Raw genomic sequence first — 16,850 nt, forward strand, 5'->3', positions numbered from 1 at the left:
TTGGACTCCAAATTACCAACTTTTTGCAAGTACTTCTCAAACAATAAATCCATTATAAAACCTGCACCAAAATAACCAGTAGCCAGGGAATTTATTATGTTGTGGCATTGTTAACATGGGACTTACTTGTCAGGAAGTCTTGGTCGTTCCTTTAGGTAATTATAAAAAACCTTGGTTCCAACTTCTATTGACGTTCCAGGATCCAGCTCCAATGTGCTGTTCTGAATGACCTCTGTGTGCTATCCATAACAACATGTCAACAACTTCCTCAAAGTCCAGTAAGGGAGTGGAAGCCCGCAGGGAGGGAGGGAGTGACTTTAGCCAGCCAGAGTGGAGGAAGCAGCCCGGTCTCTGGCCTTTCCTCGCCCACTAAATCATCTTTACTCTACCCAGCAACTCTCTCTGGGGCCTGGCAGTTAAAGCTGGTGACACAATATTACTTAACATTATAAAAATTCTTGCTGCCTCTGGAGAGACATAACTTCCAGGGCACAGCAAGAGAAGATTTAATACCGTGGTTTATGGGAGAGATTTTTTTCTTACTCTCTCTTGGCTTTTTCCTTGAGTTACGGCCCAAATGTATGTTTGGGGGGAAAAAACATGGTTTATTTATTTATTTCCCCATTTTTTATGGTAAGCAGCTTGTCTCATCATTTGGCTGCTCTGGGGAGGATGCTGTAATGGAATGCCGGTCTGTAATTAAAGAGCATTGGCCAGAGTGTGCAGGTTTCACTAAGGGCAGTTGTTTATGTATGACCGTTTGTTTATTAGCCTAGACGGGTCCCTCACCATTGGCCTCTCTGTGGATCTGGGGTTTGATTCCCGCTGTGATGTTTTCGGGATATTCCAGCATGCAGAAACATACTTGATTTGGCTTTGTGAAAGTCCTCGTTCTTGACACTGAAAAGTTGCTGGATCCTGTGGCGACTATTTGCGTTTTACCCACTCCTCCTCCATTTTCCTCTCTTCCATCTTCATCTGCTCTCCCTTGCTCTGTACCACCCACTCCTCCTCCATCTTCCATCTTCATCTGCTCTCCCTTGCTCTGTACCACCCACTCCTCCTCCATCTTCCTCTCTTCCATCTTCATCTGCTCTCCCTCGCTCTGTACCACCCCTCCATCCCTCTCTCTGTCAGTCTGTTTTTGCCTGACAGGATTTTTATGTAGTTTGATTTTCTCACCATGACGTAGCATGTAACAGCTGCCATCTCACTCAACCTTGTTTCTGTTTAGAGATTTAAAATGTGTGACTGGTTGGGGAAAATTCCACCCCATTCAAATGGTTTATGTGAACTCTGATGTGAAGTTTGATAAGTATTTTTGAACGATATGTCAGCACATGCTTGAAAGAGACCCAATCCCTCCCTCCCTTCCTCCCTCCTCTCTTTCTCACTCCCCTCCAGGCTGACAGCGTTTGTGTTGAAATCCTTTGCTCAGTCTCGTGGGTTCATCTTCATTGACCCAGAGGAGCTGCGTGCTGCCAAGGCCTGGCTCATCAACCACCAGAGAGAGGAGGGCTCCTTCCCCGCCATGGGACGCATCCTCAACAAAGACCTGCAGGTGCGTGCGTAGGTGTATCTGTGTTGTGTAACAGGAGACTGGCCTGTGGTGATGCCTGACATAGTGACCCAGAACCATAGACAGTGTGGAGGGATGTACACGGACGAGGTATGTGTGTTTTCATAGGCACCATTAACCAGTGTTATTCTCCATCTAAAGGGAGGAATTCATGGAAAGATCTCGTTGACAGCGTACGTGGTTGCAGCCCTCCTGGAGACAGGAATAACTACAGAGGTAAGAGGAACAGTGGGTGGGACCATGACCTTTCCTACCAATCAGCCTCACCTCCTGAACAGCATTATTTAGCACAGTGAATCCTAACCTGACATTTATATGTGGATGTAAATTGGACTTTCAGTGAATCTTTCCAGGTCAGACCTAATAACAGAATGTGTGTGTATGTGTGTGTGTCAGAGAAGGCTAGTGGGAGGAGCTATAGGCAGACGGGCTGATTGTAATGGCAGGAATGGAATCAATGGAACGGAGTCAAACATATGGTTTCCATATGTTCGATACGTTTGATGCTATTCCATTCCAGCCATTACGATGAACCCGTCCTTCTATAGCTCCTCCCAGCAGCCTCCTCTGGTGTGTGTGCGTGCGTTACTGTGTGTTTGCCGGTACATTCCCATCAGCACAAAAGATGGATGTTCTGGCACGGCGCACCCTCATATTTGTTATGCTCCAGTGGCGGTAATCTAATATCTAATCCCTGGCTGACTGCATCAAGATATTTATGAGGAGGACATGCAGAGACAAGGATGCCTGTGGAAGGTAGTACACCTCGGCCACATTCCTGTCATTGCGTATCTCGCCATGCTCTTACCCTGGTGCTGAACCCTAGACAACGTGCTCACCGGCCAGTTAAACCCTCTGCAATGTTCTTTGAAGCAACACCTTTGAACACACTGGCAGTGACACTGACATTTTGTCATGGTCGCTCTAGTAAAAAGATATCTTTGGCTATTGAAAGGTAGCAGTGTCCTTTATTTTAAGTGCGGTAGGCCCTTTATCTGCCAAAGTCATTGTTGCAGAAGAATGTTGCTGTTTATGTGTACAGGGAGTGAGTCCATGTAATGTTTATGCTTTGTCCTACTTTGAGCGTGTTGCCAATTACCAATGTTAAACCCCAGATTGTTATTGTGTCAGCTCTCAATTCATTCATGCACAGCTCTTCACAAAGTATTCACAAAGTATTTCTTCACTCTGGCTCCCTTCCATCCATCTCCCTCCCCCTTCACAAAACCCCCCTTTTCTCTTCCTGGCTTCCTATATTTCCCTATCTATCCTGAAGGGCTCTCCAGAGAATCAGGCCTCTAAAACTGATACCAACTATAAAAGGATACTTGACATCAAAGCAAAACTCCTTCCTCCTTACAAATTCAGTTAATTAAAAGATGACTAGGCAGACTAAAGTGAGTGGCTGTTGAAGTCTCATCTGAGTGCGCTCAGGAAAACGGGGCACATCTGGAAAAGATGAAAGTGCTCCTACCTTTAATGGCTCAGAGAATGTTTATTTGCCTTTTGATAAGCAGCACATCTGAGTTGAGGAGTATTAGTTGGAACAGTACAGATCTTGAACATTCAGCAAAGATCAAATATGCCTGACTTAAGCGAAAGATGAATACGGATGGAGGGGAGGCGTTGTGGAGAGAGTTGTATCCATTTCTCGTACAAAGGTTTTGTCTGTGTGTGCAATGTGTTAGCGCACGTGTGTGTGTATTTATATAAATATGTGTACTCTTCCCCAGGAGGAGAAGATTGCTGTGGCCAAGGCAAAGGGTTTCCTGGAGAGTAACACATACACAGCTGATGACCCGTACACCACAGCCCTGTCTTCCTACGCCCTGGCTCTGTTACGAAGCCCCTACGCTTCCCTCGCCCTCCGACGCCTCAACCACATGGCCATCACACAAGGTACTCAGCTGTAAGGAACTGATCTCATATCAGTTTGGTTGCCTACCAATTCATATTAAACACTAAACTAACATGACAGCTCCACTGTTCTTTCTCACACTGTTCCTTACACTTTCCTTTCTCTCCATCACTCACTGTTCTTTCTTCTCTGTTTCAATCAGACGGCTTCACCCACTGGAGTCTGACGGGCAGCAGGGTGACCGATGAGGACACCTTCATGGGCTTTAGTGACGGTCTTTCTCAGTCAGGTAGACACACACACTGTCTCGCCTCCTGTGGCCACAGCTAGACTATCCTCTATGACGGATGATGTTCTCACATCTTGACTTTTAGTATTAGTGTGAATGTCTGGTGGCTGTCTAGTGTTTGCATACTAATAGTCTCCTCCATGTCCCAGTGGTGTCAGCGGAGGTGGAGATGACAGCATACGGCCTGCTGACCTACACCCTACTGGGTGACGTGGCCTCCGCCCTGCCTGTGGTCAAGTGGCTCTCCCAGCAGAGGAACGCCCTCGGGGGCTTCTCCTCCACACAGGTACCCCTCACAAGCCTCTCCGCCTCTTTGTCCAAATCATTCTCCAAAATGTGGTTGTATTTTTCCTTTATTTTACCAGTTTAGCCTCACTGACATTTCAAATCTCTTTCTGAAGAGATAACTAGCTCAGCAAAGTATATTTGAAACAACTGGTAGCTGTTCATCTGGTCAGACTGTGTCCAAAGCATCCTTCTAATAACTGTGTGTCTCTCCTCTTTTCTAGGACACGTGTGTAGCTCTTCAGGCGTTGTCTGAGTACGCTATCCTGTCATATGTGGGAGGAGTCAACCTGACCATCTCTCTGGCCTCTACCAACCTGGACTTCCAGGAGAGCTTTGAACTGCACCACGACAACCAAAAGATGCTGCAGAGCGCCTCGGTAAGGAGTAGTGTCACGTTGCCCTTAGACTCTCATAATGGTTACGGTTAGGATTGGAAGAAAGTAATCTGATCCTAGATCTGTGCCTAAGGGCATTCAATGATGGATATCTTAAATAACATCCACTAAGTCAATGCAGTTGAGGATAACTAGAAGACTTTATCTAAGCAATGGAATGTGTTTCCCAGTGAATGAACCAGTGAGTGTTTTTCCTTCTCATCCCCACAGTGAGGGAGTAGCTCAGGTAAGGGCTTGAACTTTTGTTCCCTCTGCCAGGTATGTAATTATCTGCCCTAATTAGCTGTGTCAGTTTAATTGGGGGTAATTTAGCTATGCTGGTTAGTGGCCAGGCTATTTGACTGCTGCTGCTTACATCAACAGCATTCAAATTAAAATCACATTTTATTTGTCACATGCGCCGAATACAACAGGTAGACCTTACCGTGAAATGCTTACTTACAAGCCCTTAACCAACAATGCAGTTTTAAGAAAATAGAGCTAGGAAAATATTTACTAATATATATATAAAAAAGTAACACAATAAAATAACAATAATGAGACTATATCAGTGGAGGCTCCTCAGAGGAGGAAGGGAAGGACCATCCTCAGTGAATTTCATTTAAAAAATTGTAAAACATTCAAAAAGTATCATTTTTAGATAAGATTATACTAAATATCTTCACGTCACCAAATAATTGATTAAAACACACTATTTTGCAATGAAGGGCTACAGTAGCCTCAATAGCACTCTGTAGGGTAGCACCATGGTGTAGCCAGAGGACAGCTAGCTTCCGTCCTTCTCTTGGTACATTGACTTCAATACAAAACCTAGGAGGCTCTTGGTTCTCACCCCCATCCATAGACTTACATAGTAATTATGACAACTTCCGGAGGACGTCCTGCAACCTATCAGAGCTCTTGCAGCATGAACTGACATGTTGTTCACCCAATCAAATGATCAGAGAATTAATCTAGTTCAGAAAGCATAAGCTACAGCTGGCTAGCACTGCGGTGCATAAAATGTGGTGAGTAGTTGACTCAAAGAGAGAGAAAGACAATAGTTGAACAGTTTTCAACAAATTAATTTCTTTGAAAAAGAAGAAGCAGGAGAGAGAGAGATTTCGTCTTGTCTTTTCACTTTCAGTTTCACTTACTTGCAAATGCAGCTAACGTTAGTTAGTTTAGCCTACTGAAACACCCTGCTCAAACAGAGGAATGCTATGTTAGCTAGTTGGCTATGACTATCCAACACAACACTGGAACCGTTCCATGTCAAGGTAAGCTTTTGGTTTTATTAATTTATTGCCACCGAGGCCTGCCGGTGTAACTGCTAAACTGCTTACTGACTGTACACTGTAACGTTACTGCATGATTGGAGCAGTTTCTAACACATTAGTGCTATTAGCTATGTTGGCTAGGACGTTACTTTAGCTAATATGAGGACAACGATGTGGGCTGTGTGTAGCGGTTATGACATGGTTTGGCTTGGAAATGTTTTTTCGCCTGGTCGCCTGGTCACATACAGCTGATGCAACCAACATGGCTGCAATGAAAGTGAACTGTGTTTACGCATGATCAGGGGGGTATTCATTCCGCTGATTCTGTTGAAAAACGTTTCTTAAATGGAAGCAAATGAAACAGGGATAAAAATACCTGAATTTGTCCAATAGAAACTCTCGTTTGCAACTGTTGACTAATGATTATCACTCCAGTGTTAATCTGCTAAATTGTAATTATTCGATTTATTGCCTACCTCATGCCTTTTGCACACATTGTATATAGATTCTCTTTTTTTTTCTTTTTTTTTTTTCTACCATGTTATTGACTTGTTTATTGTTTACTCCATGTGTAACTCTGTGTTGTCTGTTCACACTGCTATGCTTTATCTTGGCCAGGTCGCAGTTGCAAATGAGAACTTGTTCTCAACTAGCCTACCTGGTTAAATAAAGGTGAAATAAAAAAAAAATAAAAAAAATTCACCCTAGATATTGAATGTGTCACTGTCTGTCCATGTGTCACTGTCTGTCACCTAAATTTTTTCTCTCGACTTGTGTGCACCTACATTGTAAACTTTCATTCATAGGCTAGGTTGTAGCAACCTCATGATGGGTATAGGGACATTTTTGGTATAATGTAATAGCCTAAACCTATCAATGTTACATTGAACTGGGTGAATGGAATATGAATGACAGTTATCCAATATGCTGTAATAGAAGTAAGGCCATGCTCATGGAATTTTTTCTGTCCTTGTTCAGCGGTCTTATGGCGCGGTCTTATGGCTTGCAGGTAGAAACTGTTAAGTAGTCTTTTGGACCTAGACTTGGGGCTCCGGTACCGCTTGCAGTGCGGTAGCAGAGAGAACAGTTTATGACTTGGGTGACTGGAGTCCTTGACAATTTTTTGGGCTTTCCTCTGATACCACCTAGTATATAGGTTCTGGAAAGCAGGATGTTTGGTCCCAGTGATGTACTGGACCATACGCACTACCCTCTGTAGCGCCTTATGGTCGGAGACCGGGCAGTTGCCATACCAGGCGGTGATGCAACCGGTCAGGATGCTCTCGATGGTGCAGCTGTAGAACTTTTTGAGGATCTGGGGACCCATGCCAACTCTTTTCAGTCTTCTGAGGCTGAAAAGGCATTGTCGTGCCCTCTTCACGACTGTCTTGGTGTGTTTGGACCATGATAGTTTGTTGTTGATGTGGACACCAAGGTACTTGAAACTCTCGACCTGCTCCACTACAGCCCCGTCAATGTGAATGGGGGTGTGTTCGGACCTACTTTTCCTGTAGTCCACGATCATCTCCTTTGTCTTGCTCACATTGAGGGAGAGGTTGTTGTCCTGTCACCACACTGCCAGGTCTCTGACCTCCTCCATATAGGCTGTCTCATCGTTGTCGGTGAGCAGGCCTACCACCGTTGTGTCGTCAGCAAACTTAATGATGGTGTTGGAGTCGTGCTTGGCCATGTAGTCGTGGGTGAACAGGGAATACAGGAGGGGACTAAGCACTCACGCCTACATGTAGGTATTACAGACTCGGTCAGGGAGAGGTTGAAAATGTCAGTGAATACACTTGGCCTCGCAGCCTTGTGAATGTTGACCTGCTTAAAGGTCTTGCTCACATCAGCTAGGGAGAGTGTGATCACACAGTCGTCCAGAACAGCTGGTGCTATCATGCATGCGTCAGTGTTGCTTGCCTCGAAATGAGCATAAAAGGCATTTAGCCCATCTGGTAAGCTTGCGTCACTGGGCAGCTCGCGGCTGGGTTTACCTTTGTTGTCCGTAATAGTTTGCAAGCCCTGACACATCCGACGAGCGTCAGAGCCGGTGTAGTAGGATTCAATTTTAGTCCTGTTTTGACGCTTTGCCTGTTTGAAGGTTTGTCTCTCTAACCCCCTCTCTCTCACTTCCCACCCACCCCTTTTCTCTCTCAACCCTATTCTCCCTTTCTTCCTCTTTCTCTCTCACTCTGTCTCTCTCTCTCCCTCCCCTCCTCTCTCTGCAGATTCCCAGTATTCCCACAGGGCTGTTTGTCAGTGCTAAAGGCGAGGGCTGCTGTCTCATGCAGGTACGTTACTTCTGATCTCCCCCTTCTATAATTTTATCTTTCACTCACACTGAGAATCCTCCAGAGGGGAAAAGCCAGTGCATTCCCATGACTCATTGCTCTAATGCCCAAATTCCTGACTGTATATCGGAATGATCTTGTAAAACGCAGGGAATTGTTCAGCAGGGACTGTTCGTTCCCCAATTACACTGGATAGGATGCTGTTTTTCCTGTACCTTGTCACTAAAACAGAAAGCTATTTGAGGCCAGGGTGCATAAACAACTACTGGGGGAGTTTCTCTGTTCAGCTTCCTGCTCTAGATAGAACACAGCGTTCCTCCTCTCCTCACTTTGCCTTTGCTGCATGTTTAGAAGAGCCTGTCAACCTTAACCCTCGTCACATGACAGGTGATCATTATACTGGTCTCAAATGGGTTCTGTGATCCTTCAGATAACACTAACAGTTATTGGATCCTTTGAAAAAAGACAGAAATCTTATAAGCATAATTCTGCAGTGTAATACATGCAGCAGGTAGCCTAGCGATTAGAGCGTTAGGCCAGTAACCGAAAGGTCGCTAGTTCGAATCCCTGAGTCGACAAGGTGAAAATCTGTTAATGTGCCTTTGAGCAAGGAACTTAACCCTAATTCCTACAGGGTTGCCATTGATAATGGCAGACTGTGGTCGTGACCCCACCCACCAAGGGTGTCTCAGGGAGAGTTGGGATATGCAAAACAACACATTTCCAACTCACACATGCGTATTAATACACACTTGTACATGTGTAAAATAGGACAGGTACAAGTGCCCACCAAATTATTTTACATTTTATTTTTTACATATATACACTGGGGTAGTTTGTTATATCTGGAGTACTTCTCCTGTCTTATCCGGTGTCCTGTGTGAATTTAAGTATGCTCTCTCTAATTCTATCTTTCTCTCTTTCTTTCTCTCTCTCGGAGGACCTGAGCCCTAAGACCATGCCTCAGGACTACCTGGCATGATGACTCCTTGCTGTCCCCAGTCCACCTGGCCGTGCTGCTGCTCCAGTTTCAACTGTTCTGCCTGCGGCTATGGAACCCTGACCTGTTCACCGGACGTGCTACCTGTCCCAGACCTGCTGTTTTCTACTCTCTAGAGACAGCAGGAGTGGTAGAGATACTCTTAATGATCGGCTATGAAAAGCCAAATGACATTTACTCCTGAGGTGCTGACTTGCTGCACCCTCGACAACTACTGTGATTATTATTATTTGACCATGCTGGTCATTTATGAACGTTTGAACATCTTGGCCATGTTCTGTTATAATCTCCACCCGGCACAGCCAGAAGAAGACTGGCCACCCCTCATAGCCTGGTCCCTCTCTAGGTTTCTTCCTAGGTTTTGGCCTTTCTAGGGAGTTTTTCCTAGCCACCGTGCTTCTACACCTGCATTGCTTGCTGTTTGGGGTTTTAGGTTGGGTTTCTGTACAGCACTTTGAGATATCAGCTGATGTAAGAAGGGCTATATAAATACATTTAATTTGATTTGATGGGTATAGCCCCAGTATCCTATGACGGTGCCACCCTTCCAACAAGTCAGTTCATCAAATTTCTGCCCTGCTAGAGCTGCCCCAGTCAACTGTACTGTAAGTGCTGTTATTGTGAAGTGGAAACATCTAGGAGCATCAACGGCTCAGCCGCGAAGTGATAGGCCACACAAGCTCACAGAACGGGACCACAGAGTGCTAAAGCACGTAGCACGGAAAAATTGTCTGTCCCTGGTTGCAACCCTCACTACCGAGTTCCAAACTGCCTCTGGAAGCAAAGTCAGCACAATAACTGTTTGTCGGGAGCTTCATGAAATGGGTTTCCATGGCCGAGCAACGGCACACAAGCCTTAGATCGCCATGCGCAATGCCAAGCGTCAGCTGGAGTGGTATAAAGCTCGCCGCCATTGGACTCTGGAGCAGTGGAAATGCGTTCTCTGGAGTTAATCATGCTTCACCATCTGTCAGTCCGACGGATGAATCTGGGTTTGGCGGATGCCAGGAGAACTTTACCTGCCCTTTGCATAGTGCCAACGGTAAAGTTTGGTGGAGAAGGAATAATGGTTTGGGTCTGTTTTTTATGGTCCGGTCTAAGCCCCTTAGTTTCAGTGAAGGGAAATCTTAACGCTTCAGCATACAATGACATTCTAGATGATTCTGGGCATCCAACTTTGTGGCAACAGTTTGGGGAAGACCCTTTCTGTTTCAGCATGACAATCAAATCAAAGTGTATTTGTCACGTGCACCGAATACAACAGGTGTAGTGAAATGCTTACTTACAGGCCCTAACCAACAGTGCAATTTTTAAGCAAAAAATAGGTATTAGGTGAACAATAGATAAGTAAAGAAATAAAAAACAACAGTAAAAAGACAGTGAAAAATAACAGTAGCAAGGCTATATACAGTAGCGAGGCTATAACAGTAGCGAGATCAATCTATGACTGGGGTGGCTGGGGTCTTTGACAATTTTTAGGGCCTTCCTCTGACACCACCTGGTGTAGAGGTCCTGGATGGCAGGCAGCTTAGCCCCAGTGATGTACTGGCCTTGCAGTCGGAGGCCGAGCAGTTGCCGTACCAGGCAGTGATGCAACCAGTCAGGATGCTCCCCCGATGTTGCAGCTGTAGAACCTTTTGAGGATCTGAGGACCCATTTAGTTTCCTGAGGGGGAATAGGCTTTGTCGTGCCCTCATCACGACTGTCTTGGTGTATTTGGACCATTCTAGTTTGTTGGTGATGTGGACACCAAGGAACTTGAAGCTCTCAACCTGCTCCAATGCCCCCGTGCACAAAGCGAGGACATTACATAAATGGTTTGTCAAGATCGGTGTGGAGGAACTTGACTAGCCTGCGCAGAGCCCTGACCTCAACCCCATTGAACACCTTTGGGATGAATTGGAAAGCCGAAAGCGAGCCAGGCCTAATCGCCCAACATCAGTGCCTGACCTCACTAATGCTCTGATGGCTGAATGGAAGCATATCCCTGCAGCAATGTTCCAACATTTAGTGGAATGCCTTCCCAGAAGAGTGGAGACTGTTATAGCAGCAAAGGGGGGACCAACTCCATATTAATGCCCATGATTTTAGAATGAGATTTTCGATGAGCAGGTGTCCAGATACTTTTGGTCATGTAGTGTACTACCGTACCCCGTTCAAAGGCACTTCAATCTTTTGTCTCGTCCATTCACTCTCTGAATTGCACACATACACAATCCATGAGAGGAACCTAGAGATGAACCATGCTCTGAGGAGTGGCCAGTCCTTTTCTGGCTGTGCCGGTGGAGATTATAAGAGTACATGGCCATTACGGCTAGATCGTTCTTCAAGATGTTCAAATGTTCATAGATGACCAGCAGGGTCAAATAATAATCACAGTGGTGATAGAGGGTGCAACAGGGCAGCACCTCAGGAGTAAATGTCAGTTGGCTTTTTCATAGCCAAACATTGAGGTCGAGACAATAGGTGAAAGAGAGAGAGAGAGAGTCGAAACCGCAGGTCCGGGATAAGGTAGCAGGTCCGGTGAACAGGTCAGGGTTCCATAGCCGCAGGCAAAACAGCAGAAAGTGGATCAGCAGCACGACCAGGTGGACTGGGGACAGCGACAGCTAGAAGTCGTTAGGCCAGGTTGTCCTAAAGCATGGTCCTAGGGCTCAGGTTCTCTGGGAGGGGAGAGAGGGAGAAATGGGAGAATTAGAGGGATCAGCCTATCTCTGTCCCCCTTCTCACTCCACACATTCCTGCAAACCTCCCTCCCTCTACACATACACCACTTTTCCAGCTTTCACACCTCTATCCCTCCATCCACACCTCTCCCTCCCTCAGCACATCCCTCTCTCCCTCTCTCTAGTCTGCCACTACCTGAGGCTTGGAGCACCTGGGCTGTAATGAGATGACAAGATAGGCATGATTAAAGAGAGTGTGTGTGTGTGTACATGCATACGTATGTGCAGGAGCGCATGCTTGCGTGTGTGTGTACTAGCTTCCACACTCAATGGGTTTGCTCTGCAACATAGGTTCTCTGCACTTTCTATTACCTCCTGAATCAGGAATAAATTCTGTCTCTCCAAGCTCTGCTTGTGTTCTCGCCTCAGATTGATGTATCCTACAACGTGCCTGACCCCGTGGCCAAGCCAGCCTTCCAGCTTAAGGTGGACCTGAAGGAGCCCAGGCAGGAGCGCCACCCGCCAGCCCCGCCTTCCCTCCGCCACCCCAGCCCTCGCTCGCGATCCCGTTCCGACAACCACTCGGAGCTGAGCCGCAAACGCCGGGCTGCCACCGACGATGAAGACCCCGCAGCCCACCAAGACGACCTAGACTACCGTATCACCCTGGAAGCCTGCGCCAGGTACTGCAGAGACTGCAGCAGCCTTTTAACCGAAGTAGCATTTAGCCTGGTGTATGGCCTAGTTCTGCTAGCATTTAGCCTGGTGTATGGCCTAGTTCTGCTAGCATTTAGCCTGGTAGTTGGCCTAGATCTGCTAGCATTTAGCCTGGTAGTTGGCCTAGATCTGCTAGCATCTAGCCTGGTAGTTGGTCTATTTCTGCTAGCGTTTAGCCTGGTGGTTGGCCTAGTTCTACTCGGATTTAGCTTAGCATCTAACTCGCTTAGCATTTTTCTCTCTTCAGGTGGCTCCACACAGGTTCTTCCAACATGGCTGTCTTGGAGGTCCCTCTGCTGTCAGGTTTCCGTGCCGATGTGGAAAGTTTGGAGAGGGTAGGACATAAACATACACTCACATTACAATGTCATACAGACAGACGGCATGTAGCCTAGCGGTTAGAGCGTTGGGCCAGTAGCCGAAAGGTCACTGGTGCGAATTCCGACAGTCTGTAGATGTGCCCTTGAGCAAGGTACTTAACAAAAATTTGCCGTATTACTATGGCTGACCCTGTAAAACAACACATTTCACTGTGTATGTGACAATACAACAAAACACCCCGTCCCCCCCAAAAAAAGACAAAGACAGACACGGCTCACAGGTGAAGGCCATTTCAGACGTGTGGTGTGGAATTGATCAGTCCTCTTCTGTTTTGCTCAGTCTCCTATGCTGCTCATGCTTCTTCCTCTGTCTCAGAGAGGTGTTTGTGGACGTGTGTTTATTAACAGAGGAAGACATTGAGTGGCTCTGCCATTGTGCTGCTACTCTTGGCAGATATAGACAAAACATTTGCGCCACTGTACTGAGTACTCTGCTCTGCTTCTCTTGTAAACACAGGGGTCATGCTGAATGTTGCTGGGAATCGTGTGTGTGTGTGTGTGTGTGTGTGTGTGTGTGTGTGTGTGTGTGTGTGTGTGTGTGTGTGTGTGTGTGTGTGTGTGTGTGTGTTTATATAGCAGTGGGGTAATCACTATTGAGAGGGTATTTTTACTGCAGTGTCGGGATGAGGGCCAGCTCTGGCCCAGTGATGTTACTGTTTCTATGGGGCTCCACAAGGAGCCAGCACAAACCCTCACAGACCCTCTCTGGGGCTATTACCCAGCCATCAGGGAAGGGCTGGGCCACTGGGGGTTGCCATTGTTGATTCCAACTACCCCACTCTGAGAGCCAGGGGAGAGGGACCCAGGGACGCATGGCAGACATCTTAGAGAGGGTGGTGAGAGGTTAGTTGAAGTCACCTCCCCAGGCCCTCTTCAAAACACTTGTCTCCCTCATTACTGCAGAGTTATGGGCCCCAAAATCAAACTATCCACCTTCGTAATGACCTACCTACCTGGAGGAACAGATTTACACCCACTCACACACACACACTATCTCCCTGAGACTTGAGGGAGTCGGTGCTGACCTGTATATTGAAGTGGCTTACAAGCTCCGTTTACAGAGCCAGCCCTGCTCGCCTCCCTGCTGTACGACTGCCTGGCTGCCCTGACCAGCAGCATTCCTCACATCACGAGACGGAGCCTTGCTTATGCAGTCATGTCTTGTTGTTTTCATAGATGGTACTTGGAATCCTTACACCACATACTTTGGCCTCTATTGCTCGTTTTATCCATAAAATGAGCTGAATGGAGCAAAATGCCTTTCACACTATGCTACCTACTTTATGTTACTTTAAGTGCTCAGAGAAAGTGAATGGAATACATTTCAAGTTGTTACTATAATTATAGTTATTGTCAAGGGAGAAAACAACACAGCCAACACACAGCCTACTTATACACACACACTATCAAGCTCTCTCTCCCGCTGTGTGTGTGTGTGTGTGTGTGTGTGTGTGTGTGTGTGTGTGTGTGTGTGTGTGTGTGTGTGTGTGTGTGTGTGTGTGTGTGTGTGTGTGTGTGTGTGTGTGTGTGTGTGTGTGTGTGTGTGTGTGTGTGTGTGTGTGTGTGTGTGTGTGTGTGTCCCAGTGGCGCCAGCTCAGGCTGAGCACCTCATAAACTTAATCTGTCCGTAGGACTGCCACCTTTTAGAGAGCCCTGTGGGAGGAATTACCCCCCCCCCCCCCACCATACTTCCCACAACACCTATCCCCTTAGGCAGTAAACAGCAACTCCCTCATAGACAGTCGACAGTTATTGGAAGCTGGCTCTCTCCCTTTGGCTTGTAAACATGCTTGACCTACCTACAACTGGACTGAAAGGTCACCAGAATTCTCACTGGCCATCAGTGAGATAACAGAAAAGCTTAGCATTGAGTCGGACTCTGGGTCTTGTCCCTGGTTCTGTACTATAAATATATACTAGTATAAGGGTGTTTGTTGAAAGAGGTATTTTACCTTAATGTTTGATTGAGTAGTTCATCCCCATTTTCCTATCATAAAGCTGCTGCTGGACAAGAGGGTTGGTCTGAAGAGGTACGAAGTGGATGGAAGGAAGGTCCTCTTCTACTTTGATGAGGTGAGTTAGCCATACCGGTATATCACCATTGTAATCTGTGGTGTACTGTACTGTGATCAGTTCTAACTGTTTGCCCTGTCTCTGTGCTTGTCCCACAACGCAGATATCCAGTCAGTGTATGACATGTGTGGCCTTCCAGGCTGTCAGGGAGTACATAATGGGCAAGACAGCGCCTGTTCCGGTCAAGGTGTACGACTACTATGAACCAGGTGTGCCTCTGACGTGATGAATATTTTTAACAGCACCTCACTTTGCGAGCAGGAAAACCCTTCTCCGTCTTCACGATGATTAACTGACAGCCTTCTCTCAGAGGAAATTGGATTTCTCTGGTCTGTGGTTTAAAATGCAAGTACAGAGTTGTTTTGTGGAGAGACGTGTCCACTACTCCTACGAAGCTGTGTGTTTCTGTCTCTCTCTCGCTCTACAGCATTTGAGGCCACACGCTTTTACAATGTGAGCGAGAGCAGTCCCCTGGCCCGCAAGCTGTGTGACGGCACCACGTGCAACGAGGTGGAGAGCTCAACCAATCAGTGGATAGGTAAGAGTTACAACACTCTACTGTATGTCCATTAACGGAACTACCACATTCTATTTGTGTTAGTCCCCATTTAGCCCAGCTAATGAAACAGTGAGAGAGAGAGCGAGTGAAGGTGTGACTTGTGTCTGACGGGGCTCCTCTGTAAACCTCCATTTCCTGTCCCTTGACTTTCTAAGAGCGTGTGTGTCGTGCCTAAACTGTTATTGGCACGGGCCGATGTTGGGAAGAGAAGAAACAGAAAAGCAGGCCCACACAGGAATGCCCACTAGCTCTGGTTGTCATCGTGCCGAGCCGAGTGTTTCCGTTTCAGAGACACACACACTCATTAGCGGGGACCGATGTTGCTACAACAAATGGCAAAGTTTGCCCCTGTCACCGTGGTGACGGGTGGATGACCCTGTTTGTGTTGATGCTGTGTTTTGCCGGCTTGGCTGAGAGAGAGAGAAGCTGAGGGGCTGGGACCCCCGTGCAGCTGGAACCAAGGCCATGCCCAGACCCTGGGGAACAGCACTCATCAACACACCCATACTCGCCTAACACTTTCCCTCCTATGAAAGATGTAATCTCTTTATTTGCCTGACCCATGTTTGGAATATATTTTTTTACTATGAAGTAATATTATAATGTTTGAATTCCACTACTAAAGTCACACAATGTCGATACACATTGTTAGAAAAAAGCAAAAGTTTAAGACCCCAAAGTTGAAAAATATATAATTTCTCCTGTCCGGTGTTTTTCCTTTGACCCAGGCTTTGTCCAGGGGAACCAATGTAACAAGGTGTTTGGCTGTTTGGAGGAGGAGCAGTTTGAGCGTTGCACCTGCTACAGGGACTGTGGCTACGACGGAGAGCTGGTGTGTGGCTCAGACGGACATCTCTACCAGAACCAGTGTCAGATGGAGGTCTTCGCCTGCCGCAACGGGACCCGCATAGAACAAGTGCCCATGTCCCATTGTCCTCAGAGTAAGACTACTCTACTAGGGATGGGCTCCATTCCATTTGAAATTCAGTTAATGAGTTGAAAAAACCTCAATGACAGTAATGGCCAATTAATAAATTAATGAGTTTGATGTCAATTCATCCTCTGAATGATTGAAATGAAAGCTGCTACAGCTGTGCAACCACACCCACTGGCTGCTCCTAACACTAGCATGCCAGGCTCTGAACCCTCCCAGTGTCTCTGCCAGCCAGGGTCACATGTGGCTCTGATTTATCGGTCAGCTACCACACATTGAAGAGCTAAAAACACGATATACTTCATAGTCAAACATTACATCTACCGAAAAAAATTCTCCAAAATGTTTTGATTATGAGAAACACCATTTGAGGAATTGAAGAGAGGACGTGCTGGGAAGAGGGTGCAGGGTAGCCCAACATTCACATACTCTCTCACACACGCACACACATGCGCACGCACACACATGCGCACGCACACAAACAAGTAGGAGAAGAAAGAGTGAGGTGTGTGTGTGTGTGTGTGTGTGTGTGTGTGTGTGTGTGTGTGTGTGTGTGTGTGTG

The 16,850-nt window shown here is 46.6% G+C and overlaps 1 protein-coding gene across 1 annotated transcript in view; it reads left to right on the plus strand.

Moving 5' to 3' along the window:
* The window catches only part of LOC139578342 (C3 and PZP-like alpha-2-macroglobulin domain-containing protein 8), a 62,594-nt gene that overhangs the window by 41,158 nt on the left and 4,586 nt on the right, over positions 1-16,850 (plus strand). The window contains exons 28-40 of the mRNA XM_071405799.1: positions 1,405-1,561; positions 1,721-1,795; positions 3,313-3,478; positions 3,640-3,726; positions 3,876-4,012; positions 4,236-4,391; positions 7,897-7,959; positions 12,055-12,308; positions 12,590-12,677; positions 14,721-14,795; positions 14,899-15,004; positions 15,223-15,333; positions 16,083-16,295. Coding sequence (XP_071261900.1) covers positions 1,405-1,561; positions 1,721-1,795; positions 3,313-3,478; positions 3,640-3,726; positions 3,876-4,012; positions 4,236-4,391; positions 7,897-7,959; positions 12,055-12,308; positions 12,590-12,677; positions 14,721-14,795; positions 14,899-15,004; positions 15,223-15,333; positions 16,083-16,295 — 1,688 coding nt within the window. The remainder of the gene's footprint in view (positions 1-1,404; positions 1,562-1,720; positions 1,796-3,312; positions 3,479-3,639; positions 3,727-3,875; positions 4,013-4,235; positions 4,392-7,896; positions 7,960-12,054; positions 12,309-12,589; positions 12,678-14,720; positions 14,796-14,898; positions 15,005-15,222; positions 15,334-16,082; positions 16,296-16,850) is intronic.

Source organism: Salvelinus alpinus, chromosome 6 (genome assembly GCF_045679555.1).
Source record: "Salvelinus alpinus chromosome 6, SLU_Salpinus.1, whole genome shotgun sequence".
NCBI lineage: Eukaryota > Metazoa > Chordata > Actinopteri > Salmoniformes > Salmonidae > Salvelinus > Salvelinus alpinus.